The 20,378-nt window shown below is 41.8% G+C and overlaps 1 protein-coding gene across 3 annotated transcripts in view; it reads right to left on the reverse strand.

The window, feature by feature from the left end:
- The window catches only part of LOC310835941 (fragile X messenger ribonucleoprotein 1-like), a 217,997-nt gene that overhangs the window by 56,142 nt on the left and 141,477 nt on the right, over nucleotides 1-20,378 (reverse strand). For 2 of the 3 annotated variants that reach the window (XM_083720896.1, XM_083720897.1), the window contains exon 11: nucleotides 2,987-3,073. The exons of the other annotated variant lie outside the window; for it this stretch is intronic. In XM_083720896.1, the coding sequence (XP_083577022.1) occupies nucleotides 2,987-3,073 (87 nt within the window). The remainder of the gene's footprint in view (nucleotides 1-2,986; nucleotides 3,074-20,378) is intronic. 3 annotated transcript variants of the gene reach the window in all.

A 20,378-nucleotide genomic window follows, 5' to 3' on the forward strand; every position in this document is an offset into this window, starting at 1 on the left:
GAAGCCACACTGCTCTTCCAAGGTGTGGAAAAGGCATTTCATAAAAATCTCCTGGATGTTTAGAAAAATGATACTAGAAATTATGGAATTTAGGGAAAATTTTGTAAATTAAAGCAATCTATCAAAAACAAGGGGCAAACATAAACATCAATGGCGGTGTAACAGGAGAACGTAGTATACAAAAAGGTACAAGGCAGGGATGCCCGTTATCACCGCTGCTATTCATTTTAGTCCTAGAAGTTCTTGCTAGAAGAATTAGAGAAAATAATGAAATTATAGGGATTTGAGTGGGCCAAAGGAACTATAAACTAAAAGCGTTTGTGGACGATGTAGTTTTGACATTAGAAAACCCTCTGAAAAGCATCCCGAAGACAATTGAAATTATAACACTGTTTGGAAACCTTGCTGGATTCTATATTAATAAAGAAAAAAACAATGGTGATCATCAAAAACATGGAAAAGAAGGCAAAAGAGAATTAGGGGGGGGGACACACATCAGGAATCGAATAGAAGAAAGTAAAATATCTACGAGTCTGGCTTGCATCTAACAATTTAAGCCTTATTCAAGATAACTCTAAAAGAATATGGACAGAAATAAGGAAGAATATGAAAAAATGGAACCACATGAATTTATCTAAGATGGGAAGAATATTGACAATTAAGATGAACATATTACCAAAAATGATTTTTTTATTTCAATCATTGCCGGTGATCAGTAACACTCATTGTTTTAAACAATGGAAAAAGGACTTAACAAACTTTATATGGTAAGGCAAAAAGCCAAGGATTAAATACAAACCTAGACAACATCTTAAAAAGCAGAGACATTACCTTGCCGACAAAGGTCTGTATACTTAAAGCTATGGTTTTCCCAGTAGTGATGTATGGAAGTGAGAGCTGGACCATAAAGAAGGCTGATCGCCAAAGAATTGATGCTTTTGAATTGTGGTGCTGGAGGAGACTCTTGAGAGTCCCATGGACTGCAAGAAGATCAAACCTATCCATTCTGAAGGAAATCAGCCCTGAGTGCTCACTGGAAGGACAGATCCTGAAGCTGAGGCTCCAATACTTTGGTCACCTCATAAGAAGAGAAGACTCCCTGGAAAAGAGCCTGATGTTGGGAAAGATGGAGGGCACAAGGAGAAGGGGACGACAGAGGACGAGATGGTTGGATAGTGTTCTTGAAGTTACCAACATGAGTTTGACCAAACTGTGGGAGGCAGTGGAAGACAGGAGTGTGATTGTACTATGAGGCTGTGATTAGTGTGGATGAAGGAGTGGGTGGAATTAAAGGACACAGGAACTCTGGATCTGGAAAAATTTAACCTAAGGTTTAGATGGCACAATTATTTGTATTATGAGAAGACCAAAGTAAATAAGGGTTTTTTAACTGTGTGATCAGGAGAAGTGTGTATAATGCTTGGGCAAACAAAACACAGAGAAATGTTAGAAAGGAAGATCTCACATTGGATATCTCCAATGGAGGCGGTTGCAGTAAAAAAAAAGTTGAACATGGAGGTAAACTGGGGAACATATAAAGATTTTTAAAAGAGAAGCGATGGGACTAGTCACAGACTGGTTCCAATACTTCCAAAGAAATGAGATCTGTAAAAGAGATAAAGAAAAAGGATTTGTAGAAAGTGGATCGGAATTTGATAAAATTAATATTGGGGAAATAACAAAAAATAAATAAAAATGAAAGTATACAGTTGTACTTTGACTCCCAAATACCTTGGGAGTCAAACATTCTGGCTCCCGAACGATCGAAAACCGAAAGTGAGTGTTCTGATTTTCTAATGTTCTTTTGGAAGCCGAACATCCGATGGGGCTTCTGCAGCCAATCAGAAGCCACACTTTGGTTTCTGAACATTTTGGAAGTCAAATGGACTTCCAGAATGGATTCTGTTCGACTTCCGAGGTACGACTGTATAGAACTCTACTTGAATGGGAAACAGAAGATGAATTTGTGAAAGAGGCAAGGATACACTGGGCACCAGATATCGGATATAACATTGAACTTTCAGCATGGGAAAAAATATGGAACAGAACGATAACATTTTCAGCCTGCTATGTAGAGAACATCTTTAAGATGGTGTATTGATGATATCTGATGCCAATAAGAGAGGATCCAATGTATGTTGGAAAAGTTTAGAAAAAGAGGGTTCTCTATATCATATGTGGTGGCAATGTAAGTATGCAACAAAAATTGGGAAATGATAGGAACTCAAAAAGATGTTTAAATTCACCTTCCCTAAAAGACCAGAAGCCTTCTTGCTGGCAATAATTGGGGAAGATATGTCTAAGGAATTATGGAACCTATTTCTATATGCAACCTCGGCCACAAGGATAACTTATGCAACAAATTGGAAAGAAATGATTGTTCTGACAAAGGAACAATGGTTGCAGAAGTTAATAAAATTTCTCAAGTTAGCAGACTTGACGGCCAAAATAAGAAATTATGAGGAAAAGAAAACAAGAGGCGAGTGGGAGCGGCATCGAGTTTAATTGGGAAGTAGGATAAGTGTATGAGCAACGGTAGACAAGACAAAGGAAAATAAGAGGGAAATGACAAGAGGAGAAAAGAAAAAATGTAAGGAGTTGTAGCAAACCAAGGATACCAATGGAAGATAAGTTGGGAAGTCTATGTAAGAATAAGCTAAGAGTTGTATAGATGTAACGTGTAAATTGGAAAATGAATAAACAAACAAACAAAAAAGGAAAGTCCTCTCTCACAGGTAGATCTTAACCCTGGGCCCAAGAGTAAGCTAGGCATCTTGAAGAGGTTTGACTTCTTCTAAAACCAGTTTGAGAAAAATATGATAATCACTCAGCATTCAGTTAAGAGTTAAAGAAAAAAAAAACAGAACAATTTAACCACGGAATTTGAATTCACTTATAAACTCTGAAAAACCACTTTAAAGCTTTGCTTTAAAGCCAGCTTTTCCACTTTCCCAAAAGGCAACATACTATGATGCCCTTTCCTCACCTTTAAATAGTTGAGGTGATAATCCAAAAGAACTGTGGCATTCATTATGCTGTCCTTGGTTCCCACGAAGACAAAAGGAACCATTCCCTAGAAATAAAGTTTTGAATCAGAGGTCTTCAGGTGATGCAACTAATGCCACTACATAATGTGTAACTTGATTCCATGCAAATTGCAATTTCATTAGTAAAACAATTCAGAGTAACAATACTAGGAGGGCTTTTTTTTCAGCAGGAAAAATCTCTTTCGGCCGGAACTCACCAGAATTGAGCACCGGCACCTCTTGGGTGCGTTCCAGAACCCCTGTAGTATTGTGGTGCCATTCCCCGGCACTGAGCTTGGGGCTGCGCAACAGAGAAGGCCAGCGCCGTAAGATGACAGTTTGGGGTTTTTTTGCCATGGCAGTGGGGCAAGTGGGCGAAGGTCCTCCCCTAAAGAAAGGTCAACAAGTTCTGGCGCCTCTTTTTCTGGAAACAAAGCCCTGATTACTAGTAAGCACTATGAATACTCAAACTTTCCAGATGGCAGCCAAGACCTATGTATGTTATAATATTAAGTAGTATAAAATATTACAAGCAAATAAGAAAGTAACACTATCCAAGTGGTTTACATAGAAACTAAGAGTTTTTTCCAACTAAGTTCCACCCAGAGCAGATCCACTGAAATTAACGGACCATTTCAGTGGGTTCACTTGGAGTATTCAATACAATTATATAAAAATACAACATTTATTCAATAAAATTCCCTGATAAAAACAGCTGAATACATTCTTATTTAGACAAGCCTATCCAGATGTTTAGAAAGTTTGTATGAGTTTTAATTTGTTTTAGTCTACTCTGTTGTGGTTTTAACGTTATCTATGTTTTAAATTATGGTTGTAAATATTTTAGTGATAATTTTTGTAAACCACTTTGAGCTTTTTTCTACAATCAAGTGGTATATAAATTTTATGGAATAAATAAAACAAAATATATCACAAATAAATCCAAGCAGTGTACAAAAGAAAAAATATTAAGACTCAGAGTTGAGGAAGGTGTGGGTCAACAAAGTTTTAAAAAGTTGATTAAAGGTCAGTACTGTCACTACCGCATGAATTACCTAGGGAGGGGATTCCAGAAGGTGGGTGCTATCACCGAAAAGGACCACTTCCACATTGTCAGCAAGTATCAATTTGTTGGTTGTGAACTGACCAGTGGGGTCTCTTCAAAAGATCTTAAAATTGAGCTTGATTTGTATCATGGAAAGTGGTCTGCTAGATATCCTAGTCCCAGGTAGTTTACTGCTTTCAATGTCAACAAAAAAACTTTTAATTTCGCTCACAAGCTAACAAGCAACAGCTGCTGATCTCAACACTGCTTTAATGCCTATAAAGCTAGGTGTCCCACGAACCCCTTTGCAGCTGCAGCTTCTGAATTAGACAGAAAAGTACCCCACATGAGGCACATTCAATGAGACAAATCATGTTATCATTCTACAGACCATCATAGCCCAAGAGCTAGACCAGATTTATTTACCCTAGAAATGCCAAAAGCGCTGTGGTGTTGTTGTTTTTCGGAAAGCCTACTACCTATACAAACAAAATATGGCAGTCTTAGTAAATATCAGTGGTGGGGGTATGAAATATGATGTCATCAATATGGCCGCCATGTCATTTTCACTTCGAGGCATTGAAATGGCTGTAACTTATCAATGGTCTGTCGCAGAGGCTTTATTTTTTTAAAAAATTAACTTAATTTAATAATAACAAAAGCTTGTTATGTCAATATTTTACATAACATCTAAGTTTTCTGTTTTTTGTTACGAACTCCAGAAATGAGTATTTTACCCCACACATCACTCAGTGTAACTAAAAAATGAGCATAAAGCAGATGAGTAAAATGTATTTATTTACTGAAACACTTAGACTATTATATTTGACTATTATAAATCACAGACTATAATGATTAATGAATCTGAAATCAAATAATGAATATTTTAATGAGTATTATAAATGATTTTTTCACAATCTGCAAAATAATTGTGTGGGGGTGTGTGTATAAATTTTATTTTTCTCATAACAAAATCCAATATCAATAACATTCATTTTCCAGTGTCCCCCCCCCCCCCATTGACTTCCCTCAACTTCCATTTCTGGTTTGTTACATAAAATGTTACATTCAGCTGTTTATATATAATATTATTTTGTCAATATGTTAAGTCTTCTTGTTCTTTGTAATTAAAGTTGTATATGTTCATTTAAATCCTGCCATTGAGTCCATTTTTGTTGTTGTTTCTGTAAGTATGTTGTAAAAGGTTCCCATTCTTTTCCAAAGTCACTCTTGTCCTTTTCTTGCAATTTGTCCGTTTACTTTGCTAACTCTGTGTAGTTCATCCATTTTTCTTGCCATTGTTCTTTTGATGATCTTTCTCCAGTCTTCCAATTTTGCGCTATTAAAATTCTTGCTGCTGTTGTAGCATACATGAATAATGTCTGTTTCACTTTCGGAATATCTTTTCCTAGAATGCCTAGCAAAAAATGTTTTGTTTTTTTAAAACAAACGTTACTTTAAACATTATTTTCAATTATAAAGCATTTCTCAAAATTTCTTTATAATCTTACAATCCCACCACATATGATAAAATGTACCTTCCCCTTCTTTACATCTCCAACCGTTCTTTTGTTCTGTTTTATACATTTTTGTCAATTTTTTTGATGTGACATACCACCTGTACATCATCTTCATATAGTCCTCTTTAAGCAATATACAAACCGTAAATTTAAAATTCATTTTTCAAAGCCTTATCCAATCTTCAAATTGTATGTTATGACCTACAGTGGTACCTCGGGTTAAGTACTTAATTCGTTCCAGAGGTCCGTTCTTAACCTGAAACTGTTCTTAACCTGAAGCACCACTTTAGCTAATGTGGCCTCCCACTGCTGCTGCGCTGCAGGAGCACAATTTCTATTCTTATCCTGAAGCAAAGTTCCTGAAGCACTATTTCTGGGTTAGCGGAGTGTGTAACCTTAAGCGTATGTAACCTGAAGCGTATGTAACCCGAGGTACCACTGTATATCCTGTGCCCACTTAATCATTACCGATTTAACCTCCTCATCTTTAGTTTCCCATTCCAAAAGTATACTATACGTCTTCTTCAGTAATTTAGTATTATCATCTATAATATCCCTTTGGATTTAATTTAATTTAAATTAAAACTGTTTGAACAAATTAAGGATAATGTGAATTGGCTTCAATATTATTTAAGATTGATAAGAGATTATTTAAGATTGAATTATTTAAGATTGATAAGAGAAATGGTTTTGCAACAGAAAAAACCAAATTGGAAACGGAGTTGTTAGACACTAATGTTAAGAATATGTCTAAAATGTATAATTTGTTATTGGAGTGGCACATAAAAGATGAACAAGTTAAATCGGTTATGATTGATTGGGCACAAGATGTGGGACACAATATACCGTATTTTTTGCTCTATAAGACTCATTTTTTTCCCTCCTAAAAAGTAAAGGGAAATGAGTGTGCGTCTTATGGAGCGAATGCAGGCTGCGCAGCTATCCCAGAAGCCAGAACAGGAAGAGGGATCGCTGCTTTCGCTGTGCAGCAATCCCTCTTGCTATTCTGGCTTTTGAGAGTCAGAATATTTTTTTTCTCGTTTTCCTCCTCCAAAAACTAGGTGTGTCTTATGGTCTGGTGCGTCTTATAGAGCGAAAAATACGGTAATGATGGAAGATTGGGAGAGGCTTTGGAAGAAAGGGGTTAAGTTTACTGCATGTACGATGTTAAAGGAAAATATTATGAAAATGATGTATAGGTGGTACTTGACCCCGGTTAAATTAGCTAAGATTTATCATAACTGCGATAATTTACGCTGGAAATGTAAAGCAAAAGAAGGTACTTTTTTTAAATAATAATTTTTATTAGCAGGCCAATCACATCACATTATTCAAATCACATTGGCTCCAAATTATACAGCCAAATTTTAATTTTTTGGGGGGGTACCCATATATCAAGCTCCGCGCGAGTCCAAAATTCCGGATAAGTCCAGACTTCACTTATTTTACTGCATTAAGTAATCAGCTCTATCCAGTTCAGTCCAGATAGTTCTTTATTAAGAAGGTACTTTTTATCACATGTGGTGGACCTGTCCCAAGGTAAAAGACTTCTGGGAAAGATTTATAATGAATTAAAAAATATATGATGAAATATACATTTGTAAAGAAACCAGACGCCTTTCTCCTTGGAATATTAGGTTCTGAACTGCCCAAGAAAGATGTAAAGGTGTTTTTGTACGCCAAAGCTGCTGCACAAATTTTAATAGCCAAAAAATGGAAAACACAAGAACTAACAACTGTGGAAGAATGGCAGATGAAGATAGAAGAAATTTAAAGATTATTTGAGCAAATATTGTAATATTAAAGATTAGTAGTTTCTGTATCAATAGATTCTGATAACTCTTTTCTAATTCTTTGAGATTTTTAACTAACAATTTAGTTTTACTTTTATTTAATTTAAAACCTGCCACCTGTCCAAACTTTTGGATTTTTTCTATTCCTCTAGGGAAAGAATTCTTTGGATCTTCAACCATAACAACCAAATCGTCCACGAAGGCTTTCAATTTATGTTCACTTTTCATTATTCTTATTCCTACTACTTCTTTGTCTGCTTCGATATTCCTTGCCAAGACCTCCAGGACCAGAATGAACAAAAGCGGTGATAACGGACATTTGCCTAGTTCCTTTCTGTATTTTACATTGGTTTGTTATCACCTGATTAATAGTTAATTTTGCATTCTGTTCTGAATATATGGCTTGTATTCCTTTATTAAATTTTGCTCCAAATTCCATTTCTTCAAGAACTCTTTTCATGAAGTCCCAATAAACATTATCAAATGCTTTTTCTGCATCTATAAACATCAGAGCTGCTTGCTTTTCATTTCATACTTCCAAGTATTCAATTATGTTAAAAACATTTCTAATATTATCTTTTATTTGTCTACCTGGAAGAAATCCTGCTTGATCTTGATGTATATATTCTTCCCAAGTTTTTTTTAGCAAGAATATATGCAAACAGTTTCTAATCATTATTTAATAATGAGATAGGCCTATAATTTTTGACTAATGATATATCTGAATCTTGTTTTGGTATTAATGTTATATAGGCTTCTTTCCATGTTTCCAGGACTTCCCCTGTTTTTAAAACCTCATTCATTATATCCTTTAGGGGAATCACAAGGTGTTCATTTTTTAAAAATAATATTTTGCTGATATTCCATCTGGTCCTGGAGATTTACCTGTCTTTGCTTGATTTATTGCTTCAAATATTTTCTGCAATGTAATTTCGGCATTTAATATTAGCATTTCTACTTTTATTTTTGGGAGATTACTACTTTTTATATATTCTTCCATCAGGGTCTTTTCAGTTCCTTTTTTGTAAAGGTCTATAAAATACTTAGTAAAGGCTTCCCTTATTTCCCTTGGTTTATCAATGATCTTGCCATTATGTTTTATCTTATTTATGTAGTTTTTTGGCTCGCTTTTCCTCATTTGCCATGCCAATAATTTCCCTGGCTTGTTGGCATGTTCAAAATACTTCGGTTTCATCCTTTTAATTCTTTCAATTTATTTCGTCATTGATCACCATTGAATATTGAATTCGTAACCATTTAAGTGCCTGTTTAATTATCTCCTTATTAGGTTTTTTTATTAATTATTTTTCTTTCCTTAATGTTTCATCTAAAATTTCTTTTTCTTTTCTCTTGCCTTCTTCTTGATTGAATTTTGTTGGATAAACACTCCCCTCATAACTGCTTTGCTCGCGTCCCACACCATTTGCAGCCTGGTTCCATTATTAAGATTTAGTTCAAAATAATCTCCCAGGACATTTTTTGCTTTTTCTAACAGAATATTATCATCTAGTAATTCTTCATTCAATCTCCATCTAAAAGTGGATTGATTTTCTTTCTGGATTTCCATTATTATAGGATTATGATCCGACAATGTTCTGGGATCTTTTTTTATAAAAAAAAACATTTTTATTGATTTTCCAATAAAAACAGCCAATCAACATATCCGAATCATAATCCAATTAAAAATAATAAACTAAAATTTAAAAAACAGCCAATTATAGTCCAAATTGTAATTATTAATTTTTCCAGGCTCCCCATAGTCTGGACCTCTGAAGCATATCTCCAAATCTTCGTTCCTGCCTCTTCTCATTGTTTTCATATTTTCTGCCTTCTGATCTTAATGCTTTAAAGTTCTCCGTCCCTGGCTCTAAGATTCTCAGTCATGTCAGAAATCATATATCCTTTCGTCCGTCGAATATAGCTTTATTTGTGTATATATATTTTTTCAACTGTCTATTTTCCAGCGCAGCTTTCCCTGACTCCATTCCAATTTTCCAATCCAGGTTGTCTGAAGTTTAATGATGAAGCAACTCCCAAGTTGTTAAATCATTCCAATCCGGGCTGTTGTCCAAGCTTTTTGTTTGAGATTTAATAACATAGTTGCGTCCACACTGTTATTACTGTAAATTGTTGAGCATACTGTTTGCAATAATGCAATGTAAATGAGCTGTATTCCACAGATATGTCATTTGGCGATCAATCAGCCTCTCGGAGACCACACAATCCCCCCCTCCGGGCCCTAGAGGGGGGGCTGCTAGACATCCATCAGCCTTCTCTCTCACTCATAATGAAAAACTTCTGCAAACAGCTGCACTATACAGTATGTTATCTCTAGGCATTACAAAGTCAGCCAGCAAATATTTCCTGCTTCTCTCGAAAAGGGAGAGATTCTCATTTTTCCGTGCACTATCTTCTTTCTTCTTTTATCTTTATCAAGTCTTTCAAGTCTAAGTAAAGCTGCAGAGTTAAATAATCATAAATAGAAGTCTATCTGTACTCTCTTTAAAAAAAAATAAGTTTCTTAATGAGGCTTAGAATTGAAAACCAATTGTAGATGTTAAGAAGAGAAAAAAGACATACCAAACACCTCCATAATCCACACGCCATGATGAGAACCTCTTTGAAGTCCGAGCTTAAACACCAGGAACTGTACAGTTCTGGAGGTTTTCCCTTAGTCTTCTTCAGTCCAGGCTAGTCTGTTTATCATCCAAATCCAATCATTTTATCAAGCAAATATTTCCAGCTATGAGAATGGCATCGGAGAGTGCCAGCCGTGTCGTGCTCTGGGACCCAGTGTCCTGCCACTTGCACCTTGATGCAAGCTGACAATCTCGGACAATCTGTGGGTCTGTGAGACAATCCTCCCCCACCCTGGGGAGTATGCCAGGACTAATTACCCCCATATCAGCCCTGAATTACCGGCACGGCTGGGATCCGATCGTATGGGAGTCAGCCATTTCCCACAGCCGGAAAGAGGAAGCCCTGACAATGTTCTGGGATCTATTTCAATTTGTTTGAACTTTTAGTTCTAATTCTTTTGAAATCCAAACCGCATCCAGTCGGGCACTACAGTGGTACCTCGGGTTAAGTACTTAATTCATTCCGGAGGTCTGTTCTTAACCTGAAACTGTTCTTAACCTGAAGCACCACTTTAGCTAATGGGGCTTCCCACTGCCGCTGCGCCGCCACTGCACAATTTCTGTTCTCATCCTGAAGCAAAGTTCTTAACCCGAGGTACTATTTCTGGGTTAGCAGAGTCTGTAACCTGAAGCGTATGTAACCCGAGGTACCACTGTACTACATGAGAGAAGAAAGTGAACTGTTAGACAAACAAATGTTTTACTCTCCAGATATCTATTAGCTTCAATGTCTCTGTCATGTCAAAAAAAGTTTTGGGTAGCCTACCTTCCTTGGTATCTTTTTTCCTAATTGTTCTATCCATCTCTAATGATGGTACCCCATTTAAAGGTAAAGGTATCCCTGACCGTTAGGTCCAGTCGCAAATGACTCTGCGATTGCGGCACTCATCTCACTCTATAGGCCAAGGTGCTGGAGTTTGTCCGCAGCTTCCGGGTCATGTGGCCAGCATAACTAAGCCGCTTCTGGCGAACCAGAGCAGCGCACGGAAACAACATTTAAGTCTCCCATTATCTTCTCATCTGCAAACTCCAGAAGATCTGTTTCCAATTTTTGAAAGAACTTTGATTTATTTTCATTTGGTGCGTATATTCCTACCAATAATATCTTTTCTCCTTGGACTTTAATTTGTACCACTAGAATTCTCCTTTTGTCGTCTTTTTGGATTAGTTTGGGTTCAAGTGCAGGCTTAATATAAACTATTACACCACGTCTTTTTGCATTATCTGCTGAAATGAAACCCATCCCTAGTTTTTTTATTAACCAAACTCTTTAATGGTTTTTTGCTACGTGTGTTTCCTGAAGACAAATTATATCTATGATTTGTGTAAAGGATATTGGGGTTGCCTGTGCGTAAAGGGGGCTACTGTTCTAGGCAACGTAGCCTGGCAAAACCTTTCCCTGGCTGGACAGCCCTTTCTCCATGGCTGTGTCAGTCGCTGGCAGAATCTGTCAGTGGGCGTTTCCTGAACTTCTTCCAGCATAAAAGCTCTTTGACACCAAGTCGTCGTCTAGCTTCCCTGCGCGGAAGTTTTCTGCGCAGAGTGGGTGTGGCCAGCGGAGGTCCTGGGCTCTCCCCGCTGGTCTCTGTGGAAGAGTCTTGGAGCCATCTCTCCGACGTCCCTTCTGGCTCTCTATTCTTCCTGGTGTCACGCTGATCTCCTTCCTCCAAGGAAGTGTTCCCTCTGTCCCGGCTGGGCCCTTCTCCTGCATCGCTAGGGAGCCTCACCTCCACTCTTGGCTCCGATGGCAGTTCCCTGACAATTTGTTTAAGAATTACATGTTCAATCCTGTGTCTTTTTGCTTCCTTATTCAATCCATTCACATTTCAACTCAGTTCTTTAAGATTTGCCATTATCATTTTTGCTTAAAAAACCTGTTTCTCCGCCTACTGCTCCCTCCAGATGTTTCAAGGCCTCCCTTTGCTGATCAAGGGGGCTTTTCGAATCTCTTGTCCCATCTTTGAACTCAGGGTCCCTGCCATGTTTTTCCATAAATTCATGGACCTGACTCTCCGTCACCAGCCTGTATCTTTTCTTTCTGTAGGTAAAGGAAATTCCTTCTGGAAATTCCCATTTGTATTTTATATCACTTTTTCTAAGGACTGTTGTCAGGATCTTGTACCTCTGTCTCCTAATTCTTAATTTAAAGGGGATTTCCAGAAATATGTCAACCTTTTTACCCTCAACCTGCAGACCTTCGTAATATTTTTTGAAGGATTGCGTCCTCCACTCTTTTTATAATAAAGGTTACTAAGACGTCTGCAGGCTGTCTTCTTTCTCGACGCTCTTCTCCTAAACCCATCCAATCTGCCAAGATCTTGCTCAAGTACATGGCAAGGCTTTGCTCTTTTTAATTTTCTGGTAATCAAACCGTGTTAGCGTTCTGCTTTAATTGTAGAAGCAGCAACTGTTCTTTCAGTTCATTCTGTCTGTTAGAGAGGCACCCCAATTTTGACTTCTAAAGAATTCACTTTTTCATCTAATTTGTCAAATTTCTGTGAGAGCACATCAGTATTTTTCTCAGTGTCAGCTTTTACTTCCCTAGTTAATTTCTCCATTGACTGATCCATTCCCCTTTTAAATTCTGCAAAATGTAAAGCCATTAAGTTCTGAAAAGTCAGATTTAGCCATTTTTTCCTGTATCCTCCTGAGCAGAGACCCTTCTCTTGTCTCCAGATTTCTGTCTTGTTGCCACAGTCGATTTCTGTTTACTTTTTCCCATAATTTTTCTGTTGTTGTTTAGTCGTTTAGTCGTGTCCGACTCTTCGTGACCCCATGGTCCAGAGCATGCCAGGCACTTCTGTCTTCCACTGCCTCCCGCAGTTTGGTCAAACTCATGCTGGTAGCTTCGAGAACACTATCCAACCATCTCGTCCTCTGCCGTCCCCTTCTCCTTGTGCCCTCCATCTTTCCCAACATCAGGGTCTTTTCCAGGGAGTCTTCTCTTCTCATGAGGTGGCCAGAGTATTGGAGCCTCAGCTTCATGATTTGTCCTTTCAGTGAGCACTCAGGGCTGATTTCCTTCAGAATGGATAGGTTTGATCTTCTTGCAGTCCATGGGACTCTCAAGAGTCTCCTCCAGCACCATAATTCAAAAGCATCAAGTCTTCAGCGATCAGCCTTCTTTATGGTCCAGCTCTCACTTCCATACATCACTACTAGAAAACCATAGCTTTTACTATAGGGACCTTTGTTGGCAAAGTGATGTCTCTGCTTTTTAAGATGCTGTTTGTCATTGCTTTTCTCCCAAGAAGCAGGCATCTTTTAATTTCGTGGCTGCTGTCACCATCTGCAGTGATCATGGAGCCCAAGAAAGTAAAATCTCTCACTGCCTCCATTTCTTCCCCTTCTATTTGCCAGGAGGTGATGGGCCCAGTGGCCATGATCTTCGTGTGTTTTTTTTATGTTGAGCTTCAGACCATATTTTGCACTCTCCTCTTTCACCCTCAATAAAAGGTACTTTAATTCCTCCTCACTTTCTGCCATCAAGGTTGTGTCATCTGCATATCTGAGGTTGTTGATATTTCTTCCGGCAATCTTAATTCCGGTTTGGGATTCATCCAGCCCAGCCTTTCGCATGATGAATTCTGCATATAAGTTAAATAAGCAGGGAGACAATATACAGCCTTGTCGTACTCCTTTCCTAATTTTGAACCAATCAGTTGTTCCATATCCAGTTCTAACTGTAGCTTCTTGTCCCATATAGAGATTTCTCAGGAGACAGATGAGGTGATCAGGCACTCCCATTTCTTTAAGAACTTGCCATAGTTTGCTGTGGTCAACACAGTCAAAGGCTTTTGCACAGTCAATGAAGCAGAAGTAGATGTCTTTCTGGAACTCTCTAGCTTTCTCCATAATCCAGCGCACGTTTGCAATTTGGTCTCTGGTTCCTCTGCCTCTTCTAAATCCAGCTTGCACTTCTGGGAGTTCTCGGTCCACATACTGCTTGAGCCTTCCTTGTAGAATTTTAAGCATAACCTTGCTAGCGTGTGAAATTAGTGCAATTGTGCGGTAGTTGGAGCATTCTTTGGCACTGCCCTTCTTTGGGATTGGGATGTAGACTGATCTTCTCCAATCCTCTGGCCACTGCTGAATTTTCCAAATTTGCTGGCAGGGCTGCCTGGGAGTGGGCCTCAGCCAATAGAATGGCTGGGGCAGGTTCCACAGGAGGGAATGTATTGGGACACCCGATCTCGGTGATCATGGGTCGGAGGAGGAGTTACGCTAAGACCAGACCATGTCATTACCGAGGAGGCAGGTTTAGTCGTTGTTTGAGGACTATCCCTGCCTCCAGGTCTGGTCCTGACCGGAAGGATACTGGAATCAGCAAAGGAAACCCACATGACCTGAAAGTGTTGCTGTGCAATGCCAGGTCAATGATGAATAAAACCACTGCCATCCACGACCTGATTGTGGATGGAGGATTTGACCTGGCATGTGTGACAGAGACCTGGTTGGATGAGGCAGATGGGCCTGTCCTAGCCGCTGCTTGCCCACCAGGTTTCTCTTACGCACAGCAACCCAGGTCATGTGGGCGGGGAGGGGGGCTTGCAGTGATTTTTAGGAAGTCATTAGTCTGCACCAGGCGTCCTATTGGGAAGACCCAGTTCTCTGAGTGCATGTTCTGGAAGTTGGGCAATAGGGGCAGTACAGGATTCCTATTGGTGTACCGACCTCCCCGCTGCACCAAGGATTCCCTGCCCGAGTTGCTTCAGGTCGTGGCGGATATGCTCCTGGAGACACCTAGCTTGGTTGTCCTGGGGGATTTTAACATCCATGCCGACACGACCTTACAAGGGGCCGCTCGGGACTTCGTGGAAAGCATGGCCTCCATGGGGCTGTCCCTGAATAAGTTTGGCCTTAGACTTGGTGTTTACCTCTACGGATGTTGGTGATCTGACATTAACTAAAAGCGAAACAAAAGAAGTGCCATGGTCAGATCACTTCCTGGTGCAACTGGACTTCTCCGCAAACCTTCCCCGCTGCAGGGAGGTGGGGCCGATTCGGATGGTGCGCCCCCGCCACTTAATGGATCCAATTGGCTTCCAGAGAGTGGTAGGGGATGTTTTATCCCAAGTTGATGGCCTTTCAGCTGATTCCCTGGTGGCCCACTGGAATGCGAAGTTAACCAGGGCTATTGACTGTCTGGCTCTGAAGCGCTCTCTCCGATTGCATGGAGCCCGGACAGCCCCGTGGTTTTCCCCAGAGCTGAGGGTGATGAAACAATTGTTGAGACGGCTAGAGCGCCGGTGGCGGAAAACTAATTCTGAATCAGATCGGATACGGGCTAGAGCTCAACGTCGAGCCTACCAAGTGGCAATGGCGACAGCGAAGAGGGCCTTCTTCACCACCTCCATTGCACATGCAGAAAACAGCAGCAGGAGACTTTTTCATGTGGTTCGCAATCTATCGGAACCACCTGCACCACTGGGGCCTGGTAGGGACCCCAAGATCTCCTGCAATGCTTTTGCAAAGTTTTTTGCGGATAAAGTCGCTCAGATTCAGAAGGAGGTAGACTCCACCGTGGGAGCAGGGCCAGGGTGGGAGAGTGCTAGAGTTCTGTCTAGTCCTGTTAAAAAAGTAAAGGTAAAGGTACCCCTGCCCGTACGTGCCAGTTGTGTCCAACTCTAGGGTTGTGCGCCCATCTCACTTAAGATGCCGGGGGCCAGCGCTGTCCGGAGACACTTCTGGGTCACGTGGCCAGCGTGACGAAGCTGCTCTGGCGAGCCGGCACCAGCGCAGCACACGGAAACGCCGTTTACCTTCCCGCTATAAAGCGGTACCTATTTATCTACTTGCACTTAGGGGTGCTTTCGAACTGCTAGGTGGGCAGGAGCTGGGACCAAAAGATGGGAGCGCACCCCGCCGTGGGGATTCGAACCGCTGACCATGCGATCGGCAAGCCCTAGGCGCTGAGGTTTTACCCACAGCGCCACCCACGTCCCACTCTAGTCCTGTTACATGGGATCAATTCCAATCCGTTACCTCCGAGGATGTGGACAGGCTGCTTGGACAAGTGAAACCGACCACCTGTCTCCTTGATCCTTGTCCATCCTGGCTGATAAAAGCTAGCCGGGAAGGGCTGGGCGATGGGTTCTGCGGGGTGGTGAATGCTTCCCTCTGTGAGGGAGCTTTCCCAGACCCGCTGAAAGAGGCGGTCATTAAACCGCTTCTTAAAAAAAAATCTTTAGACCCAGCCAATTTGGCCAACTATCGCCCAGTCTCAAATTTACCATTCTTGGTCAAGGTGATTGAGCGGGTGGTTGCCAAACAACTCCAAGCACGCCTGGAGGATGCGGACCATTTGGATCCCTTCCAATCGGGATTCAGGCCTCACCATGGGACTGAAACTGCCTTGGTCGCGCTGGTCGATGATCTCCGGCGGGCTAGGGACAAAGGTGAGAGCTGTTTCATAGTTCTGCTGGATCTCTCAGCGGCCTTTGACACCATCGACCATAACATCCTTCTGGACCGTCCAGAGGGGCTGGGAGCACTGTTATACGGTGGTTCCGCTCCTTTCTCCTGGGCCGTGTCCAGAAAGTGGTGGTGGGGGATGAGTGTTCAGACCCCTGGGCTCTCACTTGTGGGGTGCCTCAGGGTTCCGTCCTCTCCCCCATGCTTTTTAATATCTATATGAAGCCGCTGGGAGAGATCGTCAGGGGGTTTGGGCTGGGTGTTCATCAGTATGCAGATGACACCCAGCTCTACCTCTCCTTTAAATCAGAACCAGTGAAGGCGGTGAAGGTCCTGTGTGAGTGCCTGGAGGCTGTTGGAGGATGGATGGCGGATAACAGATTGAGGTTGAATCCTGACAAGACAGAAGTACTGTTTTTGTGGGACAGGGGGCTGTGGGGTGTGGGGGATTCCCTGGTCCTGAATGGGGTAACTGTGCCCCTGAAGGACCAGGTGTGCAGCCTGGGAGTCATTTTGGACTCACAGCTGTCCATGGAGGCACAGGTTAATTCTGTGTCCAGGGCAGCTGTCTACCAGCTCCATCTGGTACGCAGGCTAAGACCCTACCTGCCCGCGGACTGTCTTGCCAGAGTGGTGCATGCTCTAGTTATCTCCCGCTTGGACTACTGCAACGCGCTCTACGTGGGGCTACCTTTGAAGGTGACCCGGAAACTGCAATTAATCCAGAATGCGGCAGCTAGACTGGTGACTGGGAGTGGCCGCCGGGACCATATAACACCGGTTCTGAGAGATCTGCATTGGCTCCCAGTACGTTTCCGAGCACAATTCAAAGTGTTGGTGCTGACCTTTAAAGCCCTAAACGGCCTCGGTCCTGTATACCTGAAGGAGCGTCTCCACCCCCATCGTTCAGCCCGGACACTGAGATTCAGTGCCGAGGGCCTTCTGGCGGTTCCCTCATTGCGAGAAGTAAGCTTACAGGGAACCAGGCAGAGGGCCTTCTCAGTAGTGGCGCCTGCCCTGTGGAACGCTCTCCCAGCAGATGTCAAAGCAATAAACAACTATTTTACTTTTAACAGACAACTGAAGGCAGCCCTCTTTAGCGAAGTTTTTAATGTTTGATGCTGTACTGTTTTTAATATTCAGTTGGAAGCCGCCCAGAGTGGCTGGGGAAACCCAGCCAGATGGGCGGGGTATAAATAAATTAATTATTATTATTATTATTATTATTAAGTGTAACAGCTTAACAGCATCATCTTTTAAAATTTTAAATAGTTCAGCTGGAATACCATCACTTCCACTGGCCTTGTTATTTGCAGTGCTTTCTAAGGCCCATTTGACTTCACTCTCCAGGATGTCTGGCTCAAGGTCAGCAACCACACTGCCTGGGGTGTACAAGACATCCATATCTTTCTGGTATAATTCCTCTGTGTATTCTTGCCACCTCTTCTTGATGTCTTCTGCTTCTGTTAGATCCTTACCACTTTTGTCCTTTATTATGGTAATCATTGTACAAAATATTCCTTTCATATCTCCAATTTTCTTGAACAGATCTATGGTTCTTCCCATTCTGTTGTTTTCCTCTATTTCTTTGCATTGCTCGTTTAAGAAGGTCTTCTTGTCTCTCCTTGCTATTTTTTGGAAATCTGCATTCAATTTCCTGTATCTTTCACTATCTCCCTCGCATTTTGCTTGCCTTCTCTCCCCCGCTATTTGTAAGGCCTCGTTGGACAGTTTTCCATCATAGCTGTTCTCAAAACAATTACTTCAGCCCCCCCCCCCCCAACTTCAAGGTCAGAGCTACTTACTCTTATCTCTTTCCCACTGAAAGGTTCAGAGTTGGAAAATTCCACTTCCAAGCCTTCCAGTAACTACGCCTCTTTACCTCCCAAAGCCCTGACACCTCTTAATATATATAAAAATTTAAAGCTATTTAAAAATACAAAGTTAAAATTGTTTAAGAATATCAACCAGTAACAGCCAATAAAAAAAATGAAAAAAGCAAGAAAGAAACATAAAGGGGAGGAGGGAGAAAACCAGCAAGATGTTGGTATCACCTAGTAAACGGGTGGTTACTTAGAGTTAGCTGTTGAAGAACTTTAATCAATGTGGGTAAACGGAGTAAGTTTTTCTTCGGGATCCAATTTTCTATATAATATTGTATTCAAAATATGTTCCAGCTATATTCCAAATAAGCTCGATATATTTTATAATCCAAAAGCGACCATATAAAAATGGCAATTGTAATCCAAATGTTATTATTGTTATTATAAGGCAGTGAGTGGCAAGGTCCAGTCCTTATAATTATAATTTCAAGTGCAATGCCCCGGTCTTCATTTAATGTAAATATGGGAAAAGCCACTATACAGCTTCCTCCTTCCAAGTCAACGCCACACTCTTCCAGGCACTCTTGTCTCCCTGGGGTTACTCTCCAAATCCAACAGAGTGTTCTCCTGCCAAGCTTCGGTAGTACATGCAAAATTCCAGGGTCCTTTTAACTTGTTCCAAGACTGTTTGCCAAGTCTCTATATCTTAAACCAGCACAGAACTTGCCTGCTCACTCAGCCTTCCACTCACAGAGATCACAAAAATCTTCCATCCAAGTTCCAAAAGGCAATGGCTGAAATTCAGTCAAAATTATTAAATCCCATAGAACTGGAGTCTCTGGATGCTTGTCAGAGTACAGCTTAAAGTTGTAAAAGATGCTCTAATGGCTATATAAAGGCTCTTCCACAATTTAGCGGACCCACCTGCTACATTGGGGCCCAGTACGGGCCGAATGAGGGACGCGGGTGGCGCTGTGGGTAAAAGCCTCAGCGCCTAGGGCTTGCCGATCGAAAGGTCGGCAGTTCGAATCCCCGCGGCGGGGTGTGCTCCCGCTGCTCGGTCCCAGCGCCTGCCAACCTAGCAGTTCGAAAGCACCCCCGGGTGCAAGTAGATAAATAGGGACCGCTTACCAGCGGGAAGGTAAACGGCGTTTCCGTGTGCTGCGCTGGCTCGCCAGATGCAGCTTCGTCACACTGGCCACGTGACCTGGAAGTGTCTCCGGACAGCGCTGGCCCCCGGCATCTTGAGTGAGATGGGCGCACCAACCCCAGAGTCTGTCAAGACTGGCCCGCACGGGCAGGGGTACCTTTACCTTTACCTTTACGGGCCGAATGATCTCCTGCAATGATTTTGTAAAGTTTTTTTTTTGCAGATAAAGCTGCTCAGATTTGGGAAGAGGTAGACTCCACCGTGGGAGCAGGGCCGGGGTGGGAGAGTGCTAGAGTCCTGTCTAGTCAAGTTGCGCAGGATCAATTCCAATCTGTTCCCTCTGAGGATGTGGACAGGCTGCTTGGATGAGTGAAACCAACCACCTGTCTCCTTGATCCTTGCCCATCCTGGCTTATAAAAGCTAGCCAGGAAGGGCTGGGCGATGGGCTTCGTGGCGTGGCGAATGCTTCCCTCCAAGAGGGAGCCTTCCCAGACCCGCTGAAAGAGGCGGTTATTAAACCACTTCTTAAGAAACCATCTTTAAATGCGGCCAATATGGCCAACTATCGCCCAGTCTCAAATCTTCCATTCTTGGTCAAGGTGATTGAGAGAGTGGTTACTGAACAACTCCAGGCACGCCTGGAAGTAGCAGGCCATTTGGATCCCTTCCAGTTGGGATTCATGCCTCATGATGGGACTGAAACTGCCTTGGTCGCACTGGTCAATGATCTCTGGCGGGCTAGGGACAAAGGTGAGAGCTGTTTCCTAGTTCTGCTGGATCGCTCAGCGGCCTTTGATACCATAAACCATAGCATCCTACTGGACCATCTAGAGGGGCTGGGAGCAGGGGGCACTGTTATACAGTGGTTCCACTCCTTTCTCCTGGGCCGTGTCCAGAAAGTGGTGTTAGGGGATGAGTGTTCAGACCCTTGGACTCTCACTTGTGAATCAGAACCAGTGAAGGGGGT

Source organism: Podarcis gaigeae (genome assembly GCF_964106915.1).
Source record: "Podarcis gaigeae genome assembly, chromosome: W".
Classification (NCBI taxonomy): Eukaryota; Metazoa; Chordata; class Lepidosauria; order Squamata; family Lacertidae; genus Podarcis; species Podarcis gaigeae.